The following is a 22,401-nucleotide window of genomic DNA, read 5'->3' on the forward strand; positions in this document are numbered from 1 at the left end:
TTTACAAATTTCTATTTGTCATAATTTTTTCACATATCATCCTGTTAAAAGATTTTCACATCATTCTTGAGCTTGAACTATTTGTGTGGGTATAATAGCCTGGCAATTTGCAGATTACATAGCTGCTTTAGTTAGAATGAGTTGCTATTGTAGACAACTCTGGCTTATTCTGCTTTACTCTTTTAGAAGTACATATTATTATACATCTTCCATTACTATGTTCTTCTTCACTTTATGGTTCTACATTTTGGATGGATTTCAGAACAGAGATAATGACATAGTGCCACATAAAACTATCCCATCAATTGCCAATGACATCACCTCTGTCTGTAAAACAGGAAGGGAGGGGGGGATGTTGACATGGGCCATGTCTGGAACAACATAACATTGGCTCAAGTCTATAAACATCAAGTGCCTTAAGACCTTAAAATGAAATTACTAATACAACAACATTAACATTTGAAAATGGCATTGCACTGAAGGTAAGATAATATTGCCATCTTAAATCTAGCAGATATTGGGTTTAAAAAGCTCTGTAATCAGTTCTTTGAAGAAAGAACACAGCATTGAAGGAAAAGAGAACCTGGCACTTTTTTTGGCTTTTTTAAAATCCCTCCTGTATTTCATCACACAGTCACTAGGTCCCCTTCCAATTTTAATGGTCTGTGAGTGAACGAACAGGACTGATGTCATGTTGAAAAATCTGCCATGAAGACTTACCTGATGACCTGAAGCCTTGAGCACAGTCCTTCTCCCCCACTAACACACACACATGCTTTTTGTTTAACCACAGTCTTAAGTACATCCTTGGGGTATAACGTCCTCAGTGTGCTCTGGAGATGTGACTGTGACATATGACTCTTCTCAAACATCTCCTCCCAGGTGGTCTACCAGGACATACCTCCAGCCTCCAGGGTGGTCTACCAGGACATACCCCCAGCCTCCAGGGCTATACAAGTGCATCTTATGGGAGTGGATTTGCTGAGATCTGGGATTGTGGAGATTTACTGGTCTTGCAGCCACCCAAGACAAGTTTCTGTCCACAAATCCCCTTTCATAAACCGTTTCTTGTCAAGCTGGATTTACCAGCCTTTTTCTTTGGTCCTATGGCTCTTTCAACCTTTGGAGGTATTTTGCATAGACCTCCCTTTCACAGAAGAGCGAATTTTGACAACCTCCCTAAGATATTCCAATTTTACTTAGTTCTTAATCTCTTGAAAATTATTTTCCATTTCAAGACATTTTTGTGACACGTTTGATTTTAAATGCTTTGAAATCCAGATTATTTAGCAAGGGATGAAATCTTCAATTATGCTACAGGAAAAGAAGCTAATCATTTTGGTTTTCTGAGATGGCATCAGTTCAACTGTCAAATACAAACAAACAAACAAAGGGCTATTATGGCTGTCAACAAGAAAATAACTGTTGTGAAGATTGTGACCACATCTGTAACACATATTGATGGCTTCCAGGAATTGGGCCATCCTAGCACTCACTCAGCCATCACCATCTTCCCAGAAATTAGGGAAGTGGGTTGCTGGGAGTCACCCTTTCTACACAGTTCCCTCTTGTTTGCTCGGTTGGGAGAATTTGAAGGAGGAGGCCAACTGGCAGCCACAATGTGTGCTTCAGACATGGGTGGGAGGAGGAGGCACAGTGACAAAGAGAAGGACAGGTAGCAATAAGGGAGGGAAGGGACTCTTCAGGGTGGTTTAGAGTTGATGATTTATTGTAGTGTGTTCCAGCAGGCAAACCCTGCCTGCCTTTTCACACAAGAAGATTAGACAGCTCTGGGTCCTCCTTTCCCTTTGTCCTGCCCTCTCAGCTCTATCTTCCCCAGTGCTGCCAGAATAAACTTCCTACCAAGAAGGCTAGGTCATGCCAGTTCCTTGTTTAAAATCCTTCAATAGTGCCCCATTGTTGCCCTACAGCAGGAATCAGCAAATGACCGCTGAGGGCCTAAATTTGGCCTGACACCTATTTTTGCACAAACAGTGAACTACAAACAGTTTTTCTATTTTTAACGACTTGAAAAAAAAATTTTAAGAATATTTCATGACTTGTGAAAATTATATTGAAGTCCAATGACAATGTCCACAAAAAACGTTTTATTAAGCCACGCTCATTCGTTTCATATTAGCCACGGCTGCTTTTGCAGAGTTAAGTTGAAATTGTATGGTTCTGTAAGCCTAAAGTATTACCAAGTGGCCTTTACCAAAGAAAGTTTAACCTTCCCAGTAAGATAAAACCCACCTTATTATCCAGGGATAACACAGAACTGCCGAGTATACCCCTCGGTCTGAAATGGCCTCTCTTGGCTGCACTCAGTTACTCCCACTCAGCCTTAAGATTCAAGTCTGCCATAAGCTCTTCCAGAAAGCCTTCTGTGAGGACCCTCCCACACTCACGGTTGCATTATTTTTGTTCTTCTCATAATACTCTGTATAATCCTATCATTGTTCTTGTCTCCTTACACTATCCCTTCCCTTAGAACTATCAGCTTCCTGGCAACAGAGGCCATGTTTTATTCAATAATATATCCCACATCAAACACTGGTTATGGCACAGTGATAAAGGATAAAGAATTATTTGTTTGATAAATGAATGAATCCATCTCCCCTTAATAGTAATTTCTGGAGCTGCCAATAGAAGGGCTGTATGTGCCTCTGTCAAAAGTAGTGCATTCTAGAAGAATTACTAAGGGTCTACCGATCGAGACATACCGCTCTCCATTCTAGGACTTTATTGTCAAACTGCAAAGAGTCTATAGCTATAGACTGTGGTGAGCCTGTTTATGTTAGCTCTCCATGTAGGGAGAGTATTTGAGTTTGCTGTCACTTTAAATCCAATTCTTGGTATATTCATTATGCCAAGAAAAAAAGTCCAGGGCAGGAGCTGAAATGTCATTCAATGTTAATTAAACCTACTAGCTGCTCACACTGATAAAATCTAATATTTCCCCTTGTCAGAGAAATTAAAAATCAGAACAAGCATTACCTGCTGACTTTAATTCTGATGTCTTCATGAAAGTCCCAATGTTGTCATTGCTAACTTCAAATAATAATAACTAAGGGAAAATGGGTAATCAAATGCCTAAAGGGAGAGTTCTCTCTCTTTTTTTTTTTTAAAGATTTTATTTATTTATTTGAGAGAGAGAGAGAGCACAAGCAGGGAGAGGGGCAGAAGGGAGAGGGAGAGGGACAAGCAGACTCCCCACTGAGTGGGGAGCCTGACAGTTATCAGACTTGATCCCAGGACCCTAAGACCATGACCTGAGCCAGAGTATATGATGCTTAACTGATTGAGCCACTGAGGTGCCCCCTAAAGAGAGATTTCTTAAAATGAATGCAATGCACATGTTTTATGGAAATATTTGTGTCATAAATGTCAATGTTGGGGCACCTAGTTCACTCAGGGGGTTAAGCCTCTGCCTTCTACTCAGGTCATGATCTCAGGGTCCTAGGATCGAGCCCTGCATGGGGCTCTCTGCTCAGCCTGCTTCCTCCTCTCGCTCTCTCTGCCTGCCTCTCTGCCTACTTCTGATCTCTGTCAAATAAATAAATTTTTTAAAAAATTAAAAATAATTTTAAAAAAGTCAATGTCTTCATGGTAGTAAAAATATCTGTTTTATACTTATGGATAAAATTCACACACATACCCCTTTTTTTTTTATCTTGGAATGGACCTCTTTTAATGTGCTTTTTTCAAGAATAATTTTATAGCAGAGCAATGGTGAAATAAAAATGTGTAATCAATTCTTCTGAAAGTTCCTCAGCCAAAATATGTATAAAATGCATTCCTACCTCTGATTTTTTTCTCCATGATAGCATTTTAGACCTGGAACAGTATTTCTTTTTCTTTCTTTCTTTCTTTTTTTCTTAATGTCTTCTCTGTTATACAAATGAGAAACCCAAATACTTTGCTTATTCAAACATATTGTAGAAGAACCAGTTGAGTCTCCACAAAGAATGATTTTCAGACACCGCCACTGGTGAATATTACAAGACATGAAACCTCTCCCCTCTTTTTTGGTTATTTTCTATTTCAAATTCATGCTGGACATGGAGCTTGGCTTAGCTGAGAACTGAAGTTTGGCTGTTTTATCACAAAATCAGGTTCTTTTTCCTCTTCCCAGCTCTCCAGTAATTATCAACTTCAATAACTTATAGGCACTTTGTATTGCTAATGATCAGAGCTGTAGTTGTTGTAGTTAGAAACCAGAGAAAGATCATCTGAATTCAAGGATAAAGAGACATTTAAATGACATAAGGGCCCAAATAATACCAAGTTATGAAGAAATATACAACCCTCTACCCTTTTTTTTAATTTTAAAAATTTTATTCTTTGTCTTTGTTAAGTTCCCCCCAAAAATGGGTCCATGATTAAAGGAGTGAGACTGATATAAAGCGAAGGTCAAACAAAGCTTTGTTCCACGCTAAGCATCAAGAATCAGACCGAACGTTCGGGGGCGTACCTCTTACAAGAGAGGGTACCTCTTACAAGCTGCACAGTGATGCTAGGTGAATTATAATTTACCCTATCGTAGACATTTGACCCAGCCTATCACCTTGGTTAGAATTGGCGCCCAAAAGGCTCCCAAAGGGCGGGGCCCATACTCCTTGGTAGCTAGGGAGACAGTATGCATCCCCCCACTGATCGGATGTCTACACCTGGCCTGACCCACCCTTGTATCTGGGCTTTGTTACCTGAGGTTGATTTCCGGGACTTGTTTTTAAGTAAGTCCCATGGGGGAAGGGGAGCAGGGATAGTTTAAGGGTTAAACAACGCTATTGTTTTAACCTTGATGGAAGCCTCTGACTGAATAGGTCCTTACAGTCTTATGTATTGGTCTGGCAGAAAGCTGTGGTATGAATATCATGCAGATCAACAGGAAAAACAACCAAGCCAATCTCTTGAAATGAGGTTAGTCCTGATAGGTCCCGGATTAACCCCAGGAGCTGCAAAGGTTCTGCTGACTTCCGTTTTGGTTCTCTTTTTCTTTCTTTCTTTCCTTCTTTCTTTCTTTCTTTCTTTCTTTCTTTCTTTGTTTCTTTCTTTCTTTCCTTCTTTCTTTCTTTCTTTTAACATATTATTTATTTATTTGACAGAGACATAGACAAAGGCAGAGAGCACAAGCAGAGAGAATGAAAGAGGGAGAAGGAGAAGCATACTGCACTGAGCAGGTAGCCCAACGTGAGGCACCATTCCAGGACTCTGGGATCATGACCTGAGCCAAAGGCAGACGCTTTACCGTCTGAGCCACCCACGCACCCCTGGTTTGGTTTTCTACACTGCGTTGGAAATGGGTTGCTTCATAGAAGTGGTAATAGGCAGTGCAGTGTCCCTTCTCTAGTTTAAGGATGGCTTTTTACTTTCCAACACATGCCGTACACCTTGTTGAGGAAATATCCCTGCAGAATACACCTATAGCTCAATTATCTAAATAAATAATTTTTTCTAGAAAAAGTGGTGTTGAAGAAAGGCTAAGGAGGGTCTTATCTCTACTTCTAAATGTTCATAGAAAGGTAGACAGGATTCTTCAAAGGCAATTTGAGCTTGGATAAGATTTTGCCTTTGTCTATGTTGTCAGGGAGGAAAAACTTTTCCCTGCCCTTTAAAGTCCTAATTGGACTAAGAATCGAAATAACATGAGACCTATTAGGAGGAGAAAATCAAATTTAATTTCATACATGAGAGAAATTCACACAAGCATGAAATTCCAAAGACAGGAAAAATGAAGTATTTTGTCATTCCTACTTTAAGAGATGGGGTTAGGGGTTTGGGACTTCTAAAGGAAGAAACGAAATTCACAGGAAGATGAAAAAGAGTAAACTTTTAGTAAATAAAGTTCACTGGGCCACACAGAAACAATGGGACACATTTGCTAAATTCCTCCATGTTTACCACCCACTCGGTTCATATCATAATGTCGTTAACTGTGGTGATCAGTCTCTTCCTGGAGTGGGCCCTCTACCTCCATTATCTCTAGGCAGTTGAAGAGGAGGTAAAGAACTTGTTCTGAATCTGCTGGGTTTTGTTTGCTTTTAACTCAAAATAATCTTCATGCCAAAGTGGCCCATCATGAGGGTGGCCTGCCCTTAGTTCTTACAACACACCCCATTATAATTTCTTTGGTAATTTAGGGGAAACCTCACACATATTCAAATCATCATGGTTTGGCAGTCATGCTTTATAAAAGCTTTTTTAGACTCTTAAGTAAGAAATATAAATCATGATGTGATGAGCCCTGGATGTTATGTGTAAGTGATGAATCATTAAATTCTACACAGGAATTTTACCATATATATATATATATATATATATTCACTAACTAGAATTTAAATAAAAACTTGACATAAGAAAAAGAATTATAAATTTTAAAATCCTTGAAAACGTGAATGAAGCTTTTTCCTCTTTGGGGAAAGTGGGAGTAAAGGAAAATTCATGAACACTGGTGACAGAAAAGTAAAGGAGAAAGAAGTTACAATATAACAAAGCTTCAGTACAACTTTAGAGAGAAAAAAATACTGTAAGGACCTATTTAGCCAGAGCAGCTCCATCCGGTTAAACAGTGATTTTGTTGTTTATGCAGTAAAACTTAAACTGACCCTGCCCACCCCCCTCAGGGAACTTACTTAAAAGTAAGTCCAGGAAACCAGTCCCAGGTAACAAAGCCCAAATACAAGGGCGGGTCAGGCGAGGTGGAGACATCCAATCAGTAGGGTGCGCATACTGTCTCCCTAGCTACCAAGGAGTGTGGGTCCCACCTTTTGGGCACTGATTCTGACCAAGGTGATAGGCTAGTTCAAATATCTACTAGGGTAAATTATAATTCAATTGGCCACCCATGTGTGACCTAGCATGACTGTGCAGCTTTCTCTGTGTTTTACAATCTCATTGGCCACCTGTGCGTGGCCAGGCCCGACCACATGGCCTTTGTCCTTAAAAGCTAGTCTGTAAGGCAGAGAGGGGTCGCCTCTTTGCAAGAGACGGCGCTGAACAGTTGGTTTGATTCTCGATGCTTGGCACGAAATAAAGCTTTGCCTAACCTTCACTTTGTATCAATCTCGTTCCTTTGATCATGGACCCAACGAATACCACAGCAAGATTCATTGGAGGCCATTTCCTCTTTAAAGGCTCTTTTTTTATAATTACTTGATGTTTATAGCTAGATTGCCAGATCCTTCCTAGAAATATAAACTGTCACATTTTATAAAGCTGTAAATAACAAAATGCCCCTTCATGGAAAATACTGTCTTATTAAATTTGAGAAGTCACAAATTGTGTTGTTTTCCAGAACCTCTGAGGAAAAAGGAGTAGTTTGTACTAAGTATTTTTGGTAGTAAGTAGACCGGAGAAAACTGGCTAGTTTTAAAGCAGCTCTGTCGTGTTCTTCCCAATAAGGAGCCAGGGAAGTGAACTCCCCTTGCCTCGGGCTGTCTGTCCGCTCCATGTGGAAATGATATTACCTACTTCTCAGTATGTTTTGAAATGTACCATCACTAAGCACTAGGAATTCCTCAGAGAAAATGGGATTCTTCCAGGGCAGTAGCATCTTAAGACAGTATAGTGTTAGTACTCTTAGGTCATCTTCATCTTTAAAAAAGTCCTCATTTTTGAAATATGTTTCCAGTGTTTGCCCTTTAAAAAATATGTATATATATTTTTTTCAGAATACCAAAAATAACCATTCTATTCAGAATTTATGAAACAAAGCAAAACAAAAACTGGTGTCACAAAGCTGTACTATATGATACCAACTGACCAGGGAGCTTGAGTTCCAGCTGATAGTTTTAATATCATGCAGGAGGAGCCAAAGTCATTTTTGGAATCACAAACATGACTGATTCTCTGAATCAGTCCCGACAGCTTCAGAATTACAACCAAGATGTTATCAAGTCATATTGCCACTGGTTATTCTTAGGCTTAGGAGTAATTTCCAATATACTATGAAGGAAAATATTAATTTATGTTTGGACCCCAAACGTCTTAACTTACATGTCAAAATGATCATATTTTTAGTTTTTTCTAAAGTTTTTAAATGTGACAGTTAAAATGTTGCCAATCAGCATGAAATTCTTTTGATGTGTCTGGAAGCTAATATTATAGAAACTAAAATTCAAAAAAATGTAATAGATAAGCTTAATAATCTAATATATCATACTTAATAATATAATGTATATAATAATATACATCAACTTCTGGATTTGGAGTATATCAAATCCCAGTTCTTTGGGGTAAAAACTAATTCAAAATAATATTTTACAAGGAAAAATGAAAACACTCTTTAAGTTGATTTCCAAGTTACTTTTTATTACTAATACAAATTTGGTTTTTAATATGCATCTTTCAAATACAGTCTTTTGGGATAAACACAGTCAGAAATGTCAACCTAACTAGCTGGAGAACATAGTCATTTTTAATAGAAAAGTGTGGCCAGAGTAAATACTTCTACTTTGAACAGAAATCAAATGTGAAAATCTACTTTCTCTTAAAAAACAAACATTTCTACAAATTATCTCTAATATAATAACTGAGCCTAATACAATCTTTTATCCAAAGTTCCAATTCATTAATACATATATATGCTTGAGCCCTAATAAGGTGGCCCTTTCCAATGTGAGTGATGGTGCCAAAACATAAAAGAGACATATTCAGAAATAAATGGACTAGAATCCATGCATTTATAAAACTTAAAATTCCAACTCTACATCATTTTAATAGGGGACACTTCACACACATGTAATGATGTGATATTTAAACTCAAGATGGAGGAAAGGTGACAAATTAGTGTCCCTGTGACTGGCATACTGTAACATTTTAGGGCATGCTTTTTAATCCACGGTGAAACAGAAACTCTGTCTACCTATGTGATTGCTACTAGTAGAAAAAAGTCTTCACGAATGTGGGATATATTTACAAGCAACAGTCCTTCTAAAAATGCTGATTTTATCTTACAGATATAAGGTATTCTCACCCATAGAAATCAGATCTCAGCGTGACAAGTCTCCTGTCTCAAACAGTAGCTTGAATGCAAACAATCTAACTTTGCTCATTTTTAAGTAAACTGGAGATTCTATATCCTCAATATGTTTTGTGATGATTGACGTTAGCACTCCTGCTTTTCAAATTATATCTGCAATGTATGACTTTTGAGAACATCAATTTCTAATAAAACTGTGAGATGTTCATTTCTTTGTGGGTGGAAAATGTACAACTTTCCTACCATGTATTGTCTTTCTCTTGATGTCTAGAATCAATTCAAACAACTTCACATGAATGATAATTTTGTTCTAGTAATGCAAAGGAGATGGCTGTTTTATTATTACAATATTTAAGTTTACAATATCTGCATTTTAAATTTTGAGTCCAGTGAAAGTTTTAGTGAATAATCTAATATATATCAATTTCTAGAGTTGGAGTATATTAAATCCTAGGAGTAAGGAAAACCACTACTAGCATTTATCAAAGAAAGCCACAAAATAGGATCTGGTCCTGTCAGGCAGTCTTTCCTGCTAAATCACCCTTATCTTAAGACACTGGCATCTAGAATGATTTAGGCAATATAGTAAAGTTTGAAGCACGTAAGACTTTAATGCAGGGGATTCCTGAGAATTTGCTGACGTACTAATCAATATACAAGACATTATTTTTTAAGATTCCATAGAAAGTGTTTGGAGTCAATGTTTATATTTTATAATTTGAGAGAATTAAGAGTACATAAATTTAAGGGAATTTAACAATGTAACTTTAGAAGTATTTATCTTTTCTTTTCTTTATAACTAAATATTAGTAACTGGTTGGGTCCATCAATGAGAACTTCTTGGAATTTCTTCACATTTTTGATCTTCTACTTCCAAGATAAGGGATCATTTAGGCCCTGGAATTTTTTTCTTTTTTAAGTTTTATTCTGTGAAAGATATCATTATAATGATAAATTCAAGAGTTACAGAGTAAAACAGAGCAAAAGAGTCACATTTAAACATCTAAGAAAGTTTTGAATACTCAAAATGTTTTTTAAGATGCTCTCAGTTCTTATTTATGATGTTAAATGCTTTAAATTTTCTTGTACTGAGTACTTTGTGGGTATAGTAGTAAGGAGCATGATTGTCTCATGGTCGTGCTAACAAGGCATGGGTCATGAAATTGACCAAGCATCTGTTCAGCTTCCTTTGAACATCCTAATGATGGCTTTGTTTTCTGTAACTAAATAAATGGTCATGACTTACAGTTGCATAATAACAGACACATTCATCTACCACTTCCTTAAATCCATTAACAGTTTTATTTTTCTCCACATCAACCCTCCCTTCATGTAACACATAGCACAAAACCTGTCTCCCAACAATTCCTTTTGGACCTTTAATTATACATGTAGTGACACTGATGACCTAACCCACTCCTAAATTAACCCTGCGTTTATATCATGAGCAACAAAAATGAATAATGCACCAAAGGTCATTCTACCAATGAAAGAATCTCAGAATATCAGAGCTATTGAGGATATAAGAGATTAAATAATCTGATCTTCTCATTTGACAAATGAGAATACCTGAACCCAGAATCTATTCCTGTCTCAGGCTGCTGGCTTTAAATAGATTAAAAATATATTCTATGCCTAAATCTTTCTATTCCCCATACATTACACAATTTGCCTCAAAAGTCCTTCTGAATTGTATAATTATCTTTCTGCTGAATATTTCTTTCTTTCTGAGAACACCTGTATTTTCAATTCTAAAAAACTGAATTTCATTGGATTTTTGATAATGTTTCAGAGAAATGCTTAAAATAACACCAAGGAAATCCTTTTTTTTATAATTATCGTTCAATGGCATGCTTTCATGGAAAACTTCTCCCATGTTCTATTCCTTGCTATTATTGCTAATGACAATTAGCACATCATATTTCTTTAATTCCTTCCTGGACTAAGACACTTAGAAGAAAATACTTAATTTCACTTTAAATGAGCAGTGTTTAGTTGCTCAGACTACCTCATATTAATGGAATAAATGGAATTAAGATTATGAATTAGATATAAGTGCCAACACATCAATGCAGAAAATGAATTTTTTCCTCAAAGAAATTCTCTATCATGAGCAGATAAGAAAGAGATCTGTCACGTGTGCGCACACACACACTCAAATAAATGACTTCTGAGAATAAGCCAAGACCAAAAGTGAATCAAAATCTACTGGAAAAGTGAAATGCCCTACAAAGGAACATTTTAACAATGATTATTGTAGATGGCACATGATCAGTTTTTCTAACATTCATGTTTGGCGTCTCCATCCTCTTGGGTGTGGGTTGTAGTTGTAATCAGCTGTTGAAAGACAGTAATCGGACCTGGTTTCCATGGACATTATTTCAGAATCATTTCTGGAAGGCTGACTATAATATGCGTATGGCAACTGTGAACCATACTGGGAGTTGGTAGACATATTATTATTAGGTAAAGATGCAACATTATACTCTTGCCTTGCAAATGAGCTCACATTGGCCTTCTGGGCCTGAGGAACATAGGACAGTCTCTCATTCCAATCCTCTGAGCACCCTGGAAGCACCTTCCTCCTAGCTGCTGAGACCACATTTGCCACAATGGATTCCTGGATGTTTCTGGGTTTAAACGCATCATCCACTAGACCCAGAGGAGACTTCGTTGCTGCTTCCCAAGGAGTTAGTCTCTTGTTTGCCTTCTCTAGCTCATCACTTGGTTTGCTAGAGTAGTTATAAGCAGGCTGGAATACCCAAGGAGATGTTGTGGAGATAGTGGGTGGGGCTGTTCTTCCAGGAAGAGAAAGGGAGTGTCCAATCTGCTAGAAACAATGAAAATGTTAGTATATCTCATTCATTTTTGTTGTGCCGATTGACTGTTATTCCAAAGTGATCTTGGCAACATTACTGAGCACTGTAAAAATGAAACCCCCAAAATACTTAGTGCTAAAGCCAACACAGGCTGCCTTTATCTGGTGGATTGTTAGCTCTGGCCTGGGACTTACTCTTCACTTAGGACTTTCTTATTGCTCTCCCTCTCTGAACCCATAGTTCCAATCACTACCATCTCTCTTGGGCACAACTACCGCTGCTAGGACTCTGTTATCACTGGGAGCCACCCTCACTTATCTGCCCTCCACATATTCATATCCATATCTACAGCCCACGCTCATTCAGGTTCTGTTTTTGTGATACAAAATAAACAAAACATCAACTACCCCAGAAACAGACCATGAGCTACTGGGCTTTTTACTTTTCCCAAGTGACTTCCAACATGTTATCTTATTTTGGTCCACTGAATATAGCAAAATATTAAAAATAAAAAAATAATAAAAAATCCAAGAGCTATTTAGATGTATTTAATTTTGCTGATCTGATGGAGTGGGTGGACTTTTTCTTTTCAAAATCTATTTATAATCACTGCAGATCATGTGGCTCTTCACTTCCTAAGCAGAGGACATTGCCCATGTCTCAGATAAATACTCCTGCCCTTTGTTTCATTTGAGATTTGCTTCTTTTTATATGTATTACGTTCTTTACTTTTTTGAGATTTTGTGTCCTTGCAATCCTCCCCCGTGTACGTGAACTGTTTGGTTTGTCAGTATGCAGAAACATAATTTATTGAACGCTCTTGTATTCTCTCTCCTTAGCCCCTTTTTATTTCCAGGAACCCAGAAGACTCGTTATCCACATCACGTCTTCACACTTTACCAGCAACATGAAACTCTCTTAGACAAACTTCTGGCAAAAAGTAGCAAATGTACACCTAGGGGAAATGAGTCAACTTTGAAAGTATTAGAACATTGTGTGTCTCTGGAACAAAAAGCATTGCCACACTTAAAAATGCATCCACATTTTATAAACGGTTCCAACAGCTTTTCTTTCTTAAGTAAGTGCTTAAATTTAAAGTGAATACCAACACCTGGATTTGACAAACTATCTTAGGTTCAGATGTTTTGTTTTGTTTTTTTGTTTTCCATTAAACACACAAAGAGGGTAGGTGGTCCATGCTTGGCTTGCATATCAAGAATTAGGTCAATATAATGAATCTTGCCTCTTTCTGTGTTATCATTACAATTTCAGTAATACCGGTTGAGTCCTAACAAATCTTGTTTTCATTAATCTCTTTATCCTAACCTAGATCTAATAATAAGTTCTCTGGTCTATATAATCAGGGAGGGGAGAAAAGACTAATTTTAGTTACCGTTTTGGACTTGATTTCTATTTCATGTTATTTATGTGCTGGTTTCATTCATTTAACAAAAATTTTATTGAACACCTGCTACTTCCCAGGCACACTCATCAGAGTCTAGACATACAAAGATGATTTACATGAAGTCCTTGCCCTCAAGAAACATGTAACACAGTACTGCTGTTAATTTTGCAGTGGTAAGTTTGTCAGTCATGGAAGGTCACTTTAGAGACTCGACCTATCTTGACAGGATCAATAGGGAACTTTCCAAATTGTGAGAAGTATTAACATTCAATATGATAAAGAAATACTCAGCTCTTGTTTCCCATAGTATATATCCATGTTTTCCTTTGGTCCTTACTAATGGAGGAGAGGGGACGTATTGGTCTATAGAGTCCTTGGGCAGTTTTCCAATTCCCATGAAACCTGCCTTATGTGGTCTTTGATCAGATCTAGCACCTCAGAGGGCTATTTCAGTCAGGTCTTTAAAACATCAAAAACTTGAAGAGATGTTAATAAAGGGATCTAGGCCTCTACAGAAACACGGGACGTGATCTTAAATACACATACAGGTGATTAACATCACTGGCTAGCAACTGGGAAAAGAAATAATTATGAATTTATTTGGAAGAATTAAGTGCAATGTGAATGCATACACTTCAGTGGTAGGGTGTCCAAACACTAGATGAAAGTGAAAATTTTATTTTCCATTTTTTCCTCTCCCCTTCTTCGCTTAAAAATCTCCAGAAGAATGGAGACTTAACAGAAATTAGCTCAAAAGCATTGCTGAATGATATTCTATTAATGAAGAGATCAGAGATTTTATTTAGCTAAGCCATAAATGTTAATCAGTTGAATATGCGAGCAAAACAAAATTATGAAGTATAATATTGAAAGATTAAGTCTCTCTGAGGGAAAAAATTGTTTTGAGGAAAAATTTTAAATAGCATCAAAGTTTTAAAAAAATCTCCCATAGAATACAAATTTGCCAAATATAGTAGCAGTACTGGCTGTGAAGGAAGAGAGCAATTACCTCAGTGGACAAAATGACTATTGCTCTCCTACGGATTCCTCAGTCCACCAAACAAGCCTTCATATTCCTTTAAGTGCTAACAATAGAACATAAACGTACAAACTGTCAGAGACAAGAGATGCAAATGTGGTATAAATAAATAGTTCTCTAGGTACATTGTTGTTACTGTTTGTGCCCAAAATATTGCAGGCCTCTGGTCCCTGCCTGAACCCAAACCTCTAATTTTAATGTATTTCCCCAAAGCAATTTTTGCATCTTGTTCTTTGGTGCTATTTCCTTCTGTCAGTCTCTGTCCCAAGGCTCATGCTGTTCTCCGCTTGGCCAGCGAGAGGAAGCCACGTGATACACCCTGAGCCAGAAATGACCAAAGGGACCTGAAAATAACAGAGGTGTTTCTTCTATTTTGGAGTTTGAATGTCTGATGGTAGAATCCTGGCGTAACAAGGGTTGGATCCTTGGTTGCTGTTTTTCCACAGTGGGTTGTATTATTATCTAAAGAACTTAAATTTCTGATATATGAGCACTTAACTGTAACCCATATGTTAAATTAACGATACATAACGATGTGCCATCAAAGTGCTTCTTTCTTTTTGTCTCCTGAAACCCTTTCATTTTTTTTTTAAAGATTTTATTTATTTATTTGAGAGAGAGAGACAGTGAGAGAGAGCATGAGCGAGGAGAAGGTCAGAGGGAGAAGCAGACTCCCCATGGAGCTGGGAGTCCGATGTGGGATTCGATCCTGGGACTCCAGGATCATGACCTGAGCCGAAGGCAGTCGTCCAACCAACTGAGCCACCCAGGCATCCCCCCTTTCATTTTTTTAATGAAAGAAGTTTTTTCCACCGTCACTAGATGAAAACAGAGCAGGTCCTGTGGTACTCTGCTTTCTTTTAGGAATAGTCCTGTGGTCACTTTAAGTTACCCAACCTAGCTCATTTCAAAATAGAATATTCTATCCCTTGCAGTAACAAGAATTAAATCTCTTCTCCCCGGGGCCTGTTTCAGGAAGACTGTCTCCCTTCAGGGAAGGCACTGTAGTTGGCTTCTTCTTGCTCTCTCTCTTCTTTTCTCTCAACTTGCTAACTGGGACTTCACGCTCCCTGCACTTAGAGAACAAGAATGGAGAAGAGACAAAAAGCAGAGGGGAATTTTTACTTGATTTGGTAACATCATATTCTGGCTTTTCACACTCAGAGCCAGGTAGGCCCAGACAAGAGAGCTTTTCACAGGATCTTTGGAGATTCCTATCACTGGGGACATTTTGCTTGTAGCCCTCAATTCATGCCAAGTCATCCCTATTCTAACAGGTTACTTGTGACTCATTCTTTACTCCCAAGGAAGCTGAAGCTACAAGAGGGTCCATTTGAAGAAACCTCAAGACAACCCCATCCAGCTCTCCTTTGCTCCTGGCCTGCTGGGGACCACACAGAACACTCATCATTTGCCTTTGGGATGACAGCAGCAGATTTCCTAGTGTTTTGCCAAAACAATTTGTGAGCCCATGTCTCACCTTCCAGATTTCTTAGGAGAGTGTCAGATCCCAATCTACTCTGCCTTCTTATCCATTCTCATGCAGACATCTCATAACAAGCTCTCTAAGAAGCCACTTTTAAAAAAAAAAAAATTTTTTTTTGAGACAGAGAAAGTGTGAGCAGGGGGAGGGGCAGAGGGAGAGGGAGAATCTTAAGCGGATTCCACACCTAGCACAGAGCCTATGATGTGGGGTTCAAATGCATGACTCTGAGATCATGACCTGAGCCAATATTAAGAGTCGGGTACTGAACCAACTGAGCTACCCAGGTCCCCCTCTAAGAAGCTCTTCTCTCACACGGGTGGGGGCGAGGGGGTAGGACCTCCTCCTACTCCAAACCCACACCCCAAGATCTATGGCATCCAAATTCTTCCTCAAGAAATCCTCTCTCCTTGCCATTCTCTGATCCCTTTTAATAACCTAGACCTGACCGGAGGGTTCTGGCGGGAGTGGCTCCTGCTGTGTTCTTCGTAGAGTCTGTAGTTTCATCTGAAATCAGAGGACAACATCTCCAATATTAGAGGGCCTCGGGGGAACTTTTGTTTTTATACCCTGTCATGTAACATTACCATTTTCAGTAGTACACTAAGCCTTTCTCTCTTTATTCTTTTAACATTGAAATATAGGCTAAAAATAGAATGAAAAAATTTTTCTAAGGATTAATTTCAAGAAATTCAAATAGTGTTAAGAGTTAAACCTCATACTTCACTCAGGCCTTGCTCTCGAGAAGGGGCTCACATGTTTTCAGGGCATCTTGGTCAATCCTTGGGCTTTAACTGTTGAGAACATCCTCCTTACATTGAACCAACTTTCGCCTCCCATAACTTTTACCCCTTATACCTGCTTCCTCTTCTGTATGTCTTTTCTTCACATATTCCTAGTTGCTTCCACCCTCTTTGAACACCTTCACCATCCTATTTCTATCCCTCATTTTCTGACGAGGGAGAAATAACATCTATGGTGGTCATTCTCTCAGGTCTGCATCCTTCTGTCTCAGTTTGTTTGGTAAGGTTAATGCAGACACACGATCCTAATCTTCCTGAGTAGATGTATATCCAAAAACACAGACCCCGAAAGCATACCAGTGAAGACGTCAGTCAAATTGATGGAGGGAACTTGTCATCTGGCAGATGGCACAGTTCATACGCATGTAGAACATTCGGTCTGTGTGTATTTAGGATGGTGCATTCTTTAAGTGTTCAGTGCAAGAAAGAACATGCTACTTTTTCACCAGTCCAATATAATGCCTACAGCAAAGGATGCAAAGATTCCCCCGAACTCACGAATCACCTGGTGTTAGATATTCTCACCGAAGGCTAAACATAAACATTTTCCTACCTCTGCCTTTAATAATAGCCAACACTACCAGCTCATACCATGTGCCAAGAGGTGGCTACTAGTCGCCTCACATAGAGTATTTCACATAATCCTCAAAACAAGCCCATGAAGCAGGCCCTATTATTGTCCCTATTTTCAAGGACAAAGACAAGGAGAGTGAGACTTAAAGGGGGCAAGTAGCAATAGATAAATAAATAAATAAATAAATAAATAACTTCCCTAAGGGCAGAAATCTTGTAAGTGCTGGAGTGCAGAAGTTGGTCCCACACAGTTTCACACCAGAGTTCTCAGTCAAGTAGTAGACTATGCTTGGCCATGAAATCGCTTTGTGAAAATGTCTTTTGTTGTTTGTATTTTTAAGATTCAAATCCAAGCACACTAAATGAAATGAGATCTTAGAAATTTTGGAAAGACTCATTTAAATTTTGACTACGTTAGGATTAATTACTGCTGCCATCTTGCTATTTGTCACAAGGAGGAGTCAGTGGCGGGTTCTAGGGCACCTCTCACATTTAGAAGTGCTCGCTCCCTTTCTGTGAAGGTGAGACACACATGGGGCTCTGCTCTCAAGTCCCCTGAAAAGCTCAGAGGAGCAGAGAGCCTTTCCCAGCTTACCTTAACCGACCTGTCATGTCAGTTCAATGCTGACTTACCCACAGAAAGCAGTTAATGAAGCAGCTTAGTTAGTTAGCTTCCTTGCTAAACTTCTGGGGAATCGATTTAACTGGCCGGAAACACTTAACATTTAAAAAGGAAGTGAAGTCTGAGGTTTACACAGGACAATGAAGTGAATTCCAAAGCAATGCAAATAGCCCTAGAAGCCAAAGAAGTTTAATAGGCTGTATTCTGAAGTTCAAACTATTTCATACCATAAACCTGGAAAGCCAAAAACATTCTCTTAACTCAATCCCTGCTTAAACTGCTGTAGTCGTGGAAGTGTCCTCAACAAATGTTGTTTCCAATGTTATTTCAGCTCCTTCAGATGATATTTGGACTCCTTCGACAACTTTCTCTCTTAAACACATGACCAGTCAATATTCATCACAAATATATATTTTGTCATAAGCAGATTCCAACAGAGACAAACAGAAATAAAGGACATTTCATTTGCCTTTTAAGTCATTCATAAGAATTTCTAAAAAGCAGAGGGCTATGAAGAGGCACATGAAATGGAAAAAAAACGCCAGGCATTCTCCAGCTTCCCATCTGTTCAGGTCAGAATCTTGAAAGTCATTGTTGACTCTTCCCTGTCCCTCGCACGCCACCTGATCTGTCAACGCTGACTTTAAAATATATCCAGTCTGTCACTATATCCCATGCCTCCACTGCTGCCACCCTAAGGTAAAGCAGCATAATCTTGCATGGATTATTGTTACGGTCTCCTGATTGATTTTCCTGGTCCCACCCTTACTGCTCTAGTCTACTCTCAAATGGTAGCCAAAATTACCCTGTTAAAACCTAAGTCAGATTATGTCACTTAGTTCTCTGTTTAAAATCCTCCCTTGGCTTCTCATTTCAAAAAAGAAAAATCAATGGCCTTTTATTGACCCTCGAGGCCCTGTAAAATCTGCTTGCCCACCTTAGTCTCTGATTTCATCACCTTCTGCTCTTTCCCTCTCACTTGGATCTAGCCACACCAGCCTCTGCTATTTTTGAATACACCAGACATACTCATGCCTCAGGACCTTTACACTTGCTGATCCTTCTGCCTGGAACACAGTACTCCAGATATCAGCACGATTCCTGTTTCTTTTCCTTCATGCCTTACTCAAATATCATATGATCACTATCTGACTATTGTCTATCTATCTGTCTGGATCTCTCTCTTTCTCTGTCGAAATTACCCATTCTTTGTTTTAATCTCCCTTTAAGCTTATGTCTATTTAACATAATAAATATTTTATTTACTTTGTTCATGTGCTTCTTCCCACTAGAATTTAGCTCCATGTAAGAGTAAGAGTTATTGTTTCATTCTGTTTTTTTCATTAAGACATCTCTAGATGAAAAACAGTTCCTGGCAAGTAGATGCTTAGTAAATATTTGTTGGCTGAATGAATAATTAGGAAATACCTGTTGGTTGAATGAATAATTAGTAAATATTTGTTAGCTGAATGAATAATTTCTATATCAGACTGCTATAACCAGGAATCTTGGTTAGCTTCACTAAAATTTTTCATCATGCCTCAAGATGTACGTAGCCCTTCTCACAACACTTAAATGTAGTGAGGGACTCACACAAAGAGACTTATCCCACTGCCCTCACTCTACACACACCAATCTGTACACCAACCCATGTTTGTCAAAATAAAGAGGATGAATCAATATTTACATTCAAATCAACTTTTCTAAGCCAGTAGAAGATTTTAATGTGCAAGTAAAATCATTTGCATTTTTAGGGCAGTGCAAGTGTGAGGGCTTCAAGCTGTTCTGAATCCCCAAATGAGAAAAGTCCTAGACTTATGTATGAATCCTAAAGAGAGCCTAAAATATATTTGCAAGAGTGGAAAAAAAAATAAGACCTAAGAAGAAAAAGATAATGGATCTGTACCCCCATGGCGCTAATAATACATTATATGTTTATAAAAAAAATTATTTAAAAAAAGGATAATGGACATTGGGATTAGTTAGATTTGCAGAAGAAGGGGTGCCTGGGTGGCATAGTCCATTAAGAGTCTGAGTCTTGCTTTCGGCTCAGGTCTGATCTCAGGGTCCTGAGATTGAGCCCCATGTCGGACTCCACGCTTAGTGTGGAGTATGCTTGGGACTCTTTCTCCCTCTTCCTCTGCCCCTCCCCACTGTGCGCTCTCTCTCACTTTCTAAAATAAATAAATCTTAAAAAAAAAAAATTGCAGAAGGGAAAGATGAAAGCTGATTTACCATTTATCATGAGACTGCAAACAGGTGTAGGAAATGGCCTTTTCTACTAATTTATCTCTTGGGGGCACTCCCATTTTCTTGAGTCTTGGATTAATTTTCCTGATAGGGAAGCAGGTTAACAGGAAAGATAATTCTCCATGGAGATGCAGAACGCTTATATCTACAGATCCTTAAATGTGGGATAAATGTTCCTTTGAGGTGAATCACATACAGTCAAGCTTGACATCAAGGAATAAGGAGAATTTTAAGGTCCTTTTGTCCTAGTCTCTTAATAAAATAGTGTCTATCTCCTATTTTCTGTGATCTGCCTTCCTAAAGTGAATCTTAAGTTTTCCCCACCTGCAGAGTTTTTGGAAATCCTGTGGTAACACTCTCCTAACAAAATGGAGGAGGGTGTCCTTCTCTTCAGACAGCAACGTGCAGCACTGGGCGGCTCATCAAGAATAGTGCGGAGAGTCAGGACCAATCAGTCCTACTGTTGACTAGGGAAGTAGCCAAGTAACCATACATTGCTTCCATACATGAAATAAACATACTTGGGCCTCAGAAAAAGAGATACCATCTTGTGGCTAGTGCTTCTCATCTGGGCTCCGCCCCTGCTATTCATCTGTATTCACTTTAGATTAACTTTTAGATTAAATTTGGGTTCTAGAACAATGCACGCTTTAAAAGCTTATCTTATTGTTTGAAGGCAATTCCTTGGCGAGAAAGGGTAAGGGTTATAAATGACAATGGAAGCGAGCGGGATATGCTGGGAAGAATAACTGGGATGTCACACTGACCCGGGGAGTCCTGCCTTTGCCTCTGGTGACCCGTGTGCGTCCACGTCTCCAGCCCTATTTTCCTTGCTAGTCAAATGGTAACAAAGCCGGCTACCGTTTCAGGAGCAGGGTTAGAGAGGAGATTTCGTTTAGAAATCAAACGCCCCACGGCAAAACAAGTGGTGATTATGCTTGTTTTGGGAGAAGAGACTGTGAGGTCTTAGAAGGTGTCAGAGACCTGGCAGAACCTTTTGTTCAAGAGGCAACTGCACGGGCAGGCTGCCGACCCAGGATAAAAATAGGAGGGAGCCTTGCCTTTGAAGTGGCATTAGCACCACAGGCCTCAGATACCGCAGCGTGGCTTCCCACCCTCAGAACGTCAGAACCCAGGCAGCAGCACTGGCCAGAAACACGCACTGACCTCACCTCTCTGCTAGCTCCGCGGTGGGGGTGGGAGTGGGGGGGGGGGGCTGCAGATTTCTTCATCTTTCTTAACCCTCTGTTATAAAGAAAAGAACAAAAGTAACCACATTCAATGTAAGATCATGAAGCCTGACGTTACGAGGCTGCATATACTTCTGCGGTCCCTTTTCACCTTAGATAACAAAGATAGCAAGACCTAAAACGTATAGAATTTTTACTGTGTACTAATCACAGCACTGAGCAAGTTTTTCTGTTAACTCACTGAATCCTCTCAACAACCCTATAATCCCAATCTTGCAAATCAGGAAACTGGAGCATAAAAATGAGGTAATTTACACTAGGTCGCACAGCTGGCATGTGTCTGTATAGGGAAATTTAAAAATTAAAGTCACAGGTAATAAAATTGTATCTAAATCATTTTAAGGCACTGAATCTATTAATGAAGAGAGATTAACAACACAGCAATATTTTACCCTCTCACCTCCCTTATTCCTCAAAAAGGTATGCCATTCTAAAAACTATAGCCTATGAAAATACTCCTATTATATACTGTATTTTAGGGGTGCTTGGGTGGCTCAGTGGCTTGGTGGTGCCTTTAGCTCAGGTCATGATCCCAGGGTCCTGGGATCAAGCCCCACATAGGGCTCTTTGCTCAGCAGGGAGCCTGCTCCCCCCTCTTTCTGTCTGACTCTCTGTCTACTTGGGATCTCTCTCTCCGTCAAATAAATAAAAATCTTAAAAATATATATATACCGTGTTTTATTTAAAAAGCTGGAATTGCCACTTAAATTTTTTGTATTTCTTGGGGAAAGGCCTAAAATATATTTGATAGACAAAGATTACAAGTAGTCAAAGAGGCAGGCAGGGAGAATGGAAGAAGCAGGCTCCCTGCTGAGCAGAGAGCCCGATGGGGGGCTTGATCCCAAGACCCTGGGATCATGACCTGAGCTGAGGGCGGAGGCTTTAACCCACTGAACCACCCAGGCACCCCCTAAAATACATTTTTATAAAAATCTACATTATTTGGCTTGAACGTAAAAACAAAATTTTAAACACAATTCAAAATATTTTCTGAAGAGAAAGTTCTCTCGTCTTTGAAGATTTAAGCAGTAAAAGTCATATGGATTTCCATGATAGAAAAAAAATGAATAGCATATTAAAAGTTCCAATTTCATCAGTTTCTATAGAAAAAAACAAAGAAACTTTCACAATAAACAAAGGTTGATGATCCTATATGAAATAAATGAACTGTTGA

The 22,401-nt window shown here is 38.8% G+C and overlaps 1 protein-coding gene across 4 annotated transcripts in view; it reads right to left on the reverse strand.

Annotated features, from left to right (window-relative positions):
- Positions 1-8,292: 8,292 nt before the first annotated feature.
- Positions 8,293-22,401, reverse strand: part of SYNPO2 (synaptopodin 2) — a 182,318-nt gene continuing 168,209 nt past the window's right edge. For 2 of the 4 annotated variants that reach the window (XM_082727365.1, XM_082727367.1), the window contains exon 5: positions 8,293-11,813. In XM_082727365.1, the coding sequence (XP_082583491.1) occupies positions 11,271-11,813 (543 nt within the window). In that variant the 3' untranslated portion in view covers positions 8,293-11,270. The remainder of the gene's footprint in view (positions 11,814-22,401) is intronic. The other 2 variants (XM_082727366.1, XM_082727368.1) reach the window with 2 other exon arrangements.

The sequence above is a fragment of the Mustela nivalis genome (assembly GCF_964662115.1).
Source record: "Mustela nivalis genome assembly, chromosome: 4".
In the NCBI taxonomy this organism is placed as follows: Eukaryota; Metazoa; Chordata; class Mammalia; order Carnivora; family Mustelidae; genus Mustela; species Mustela nivalis.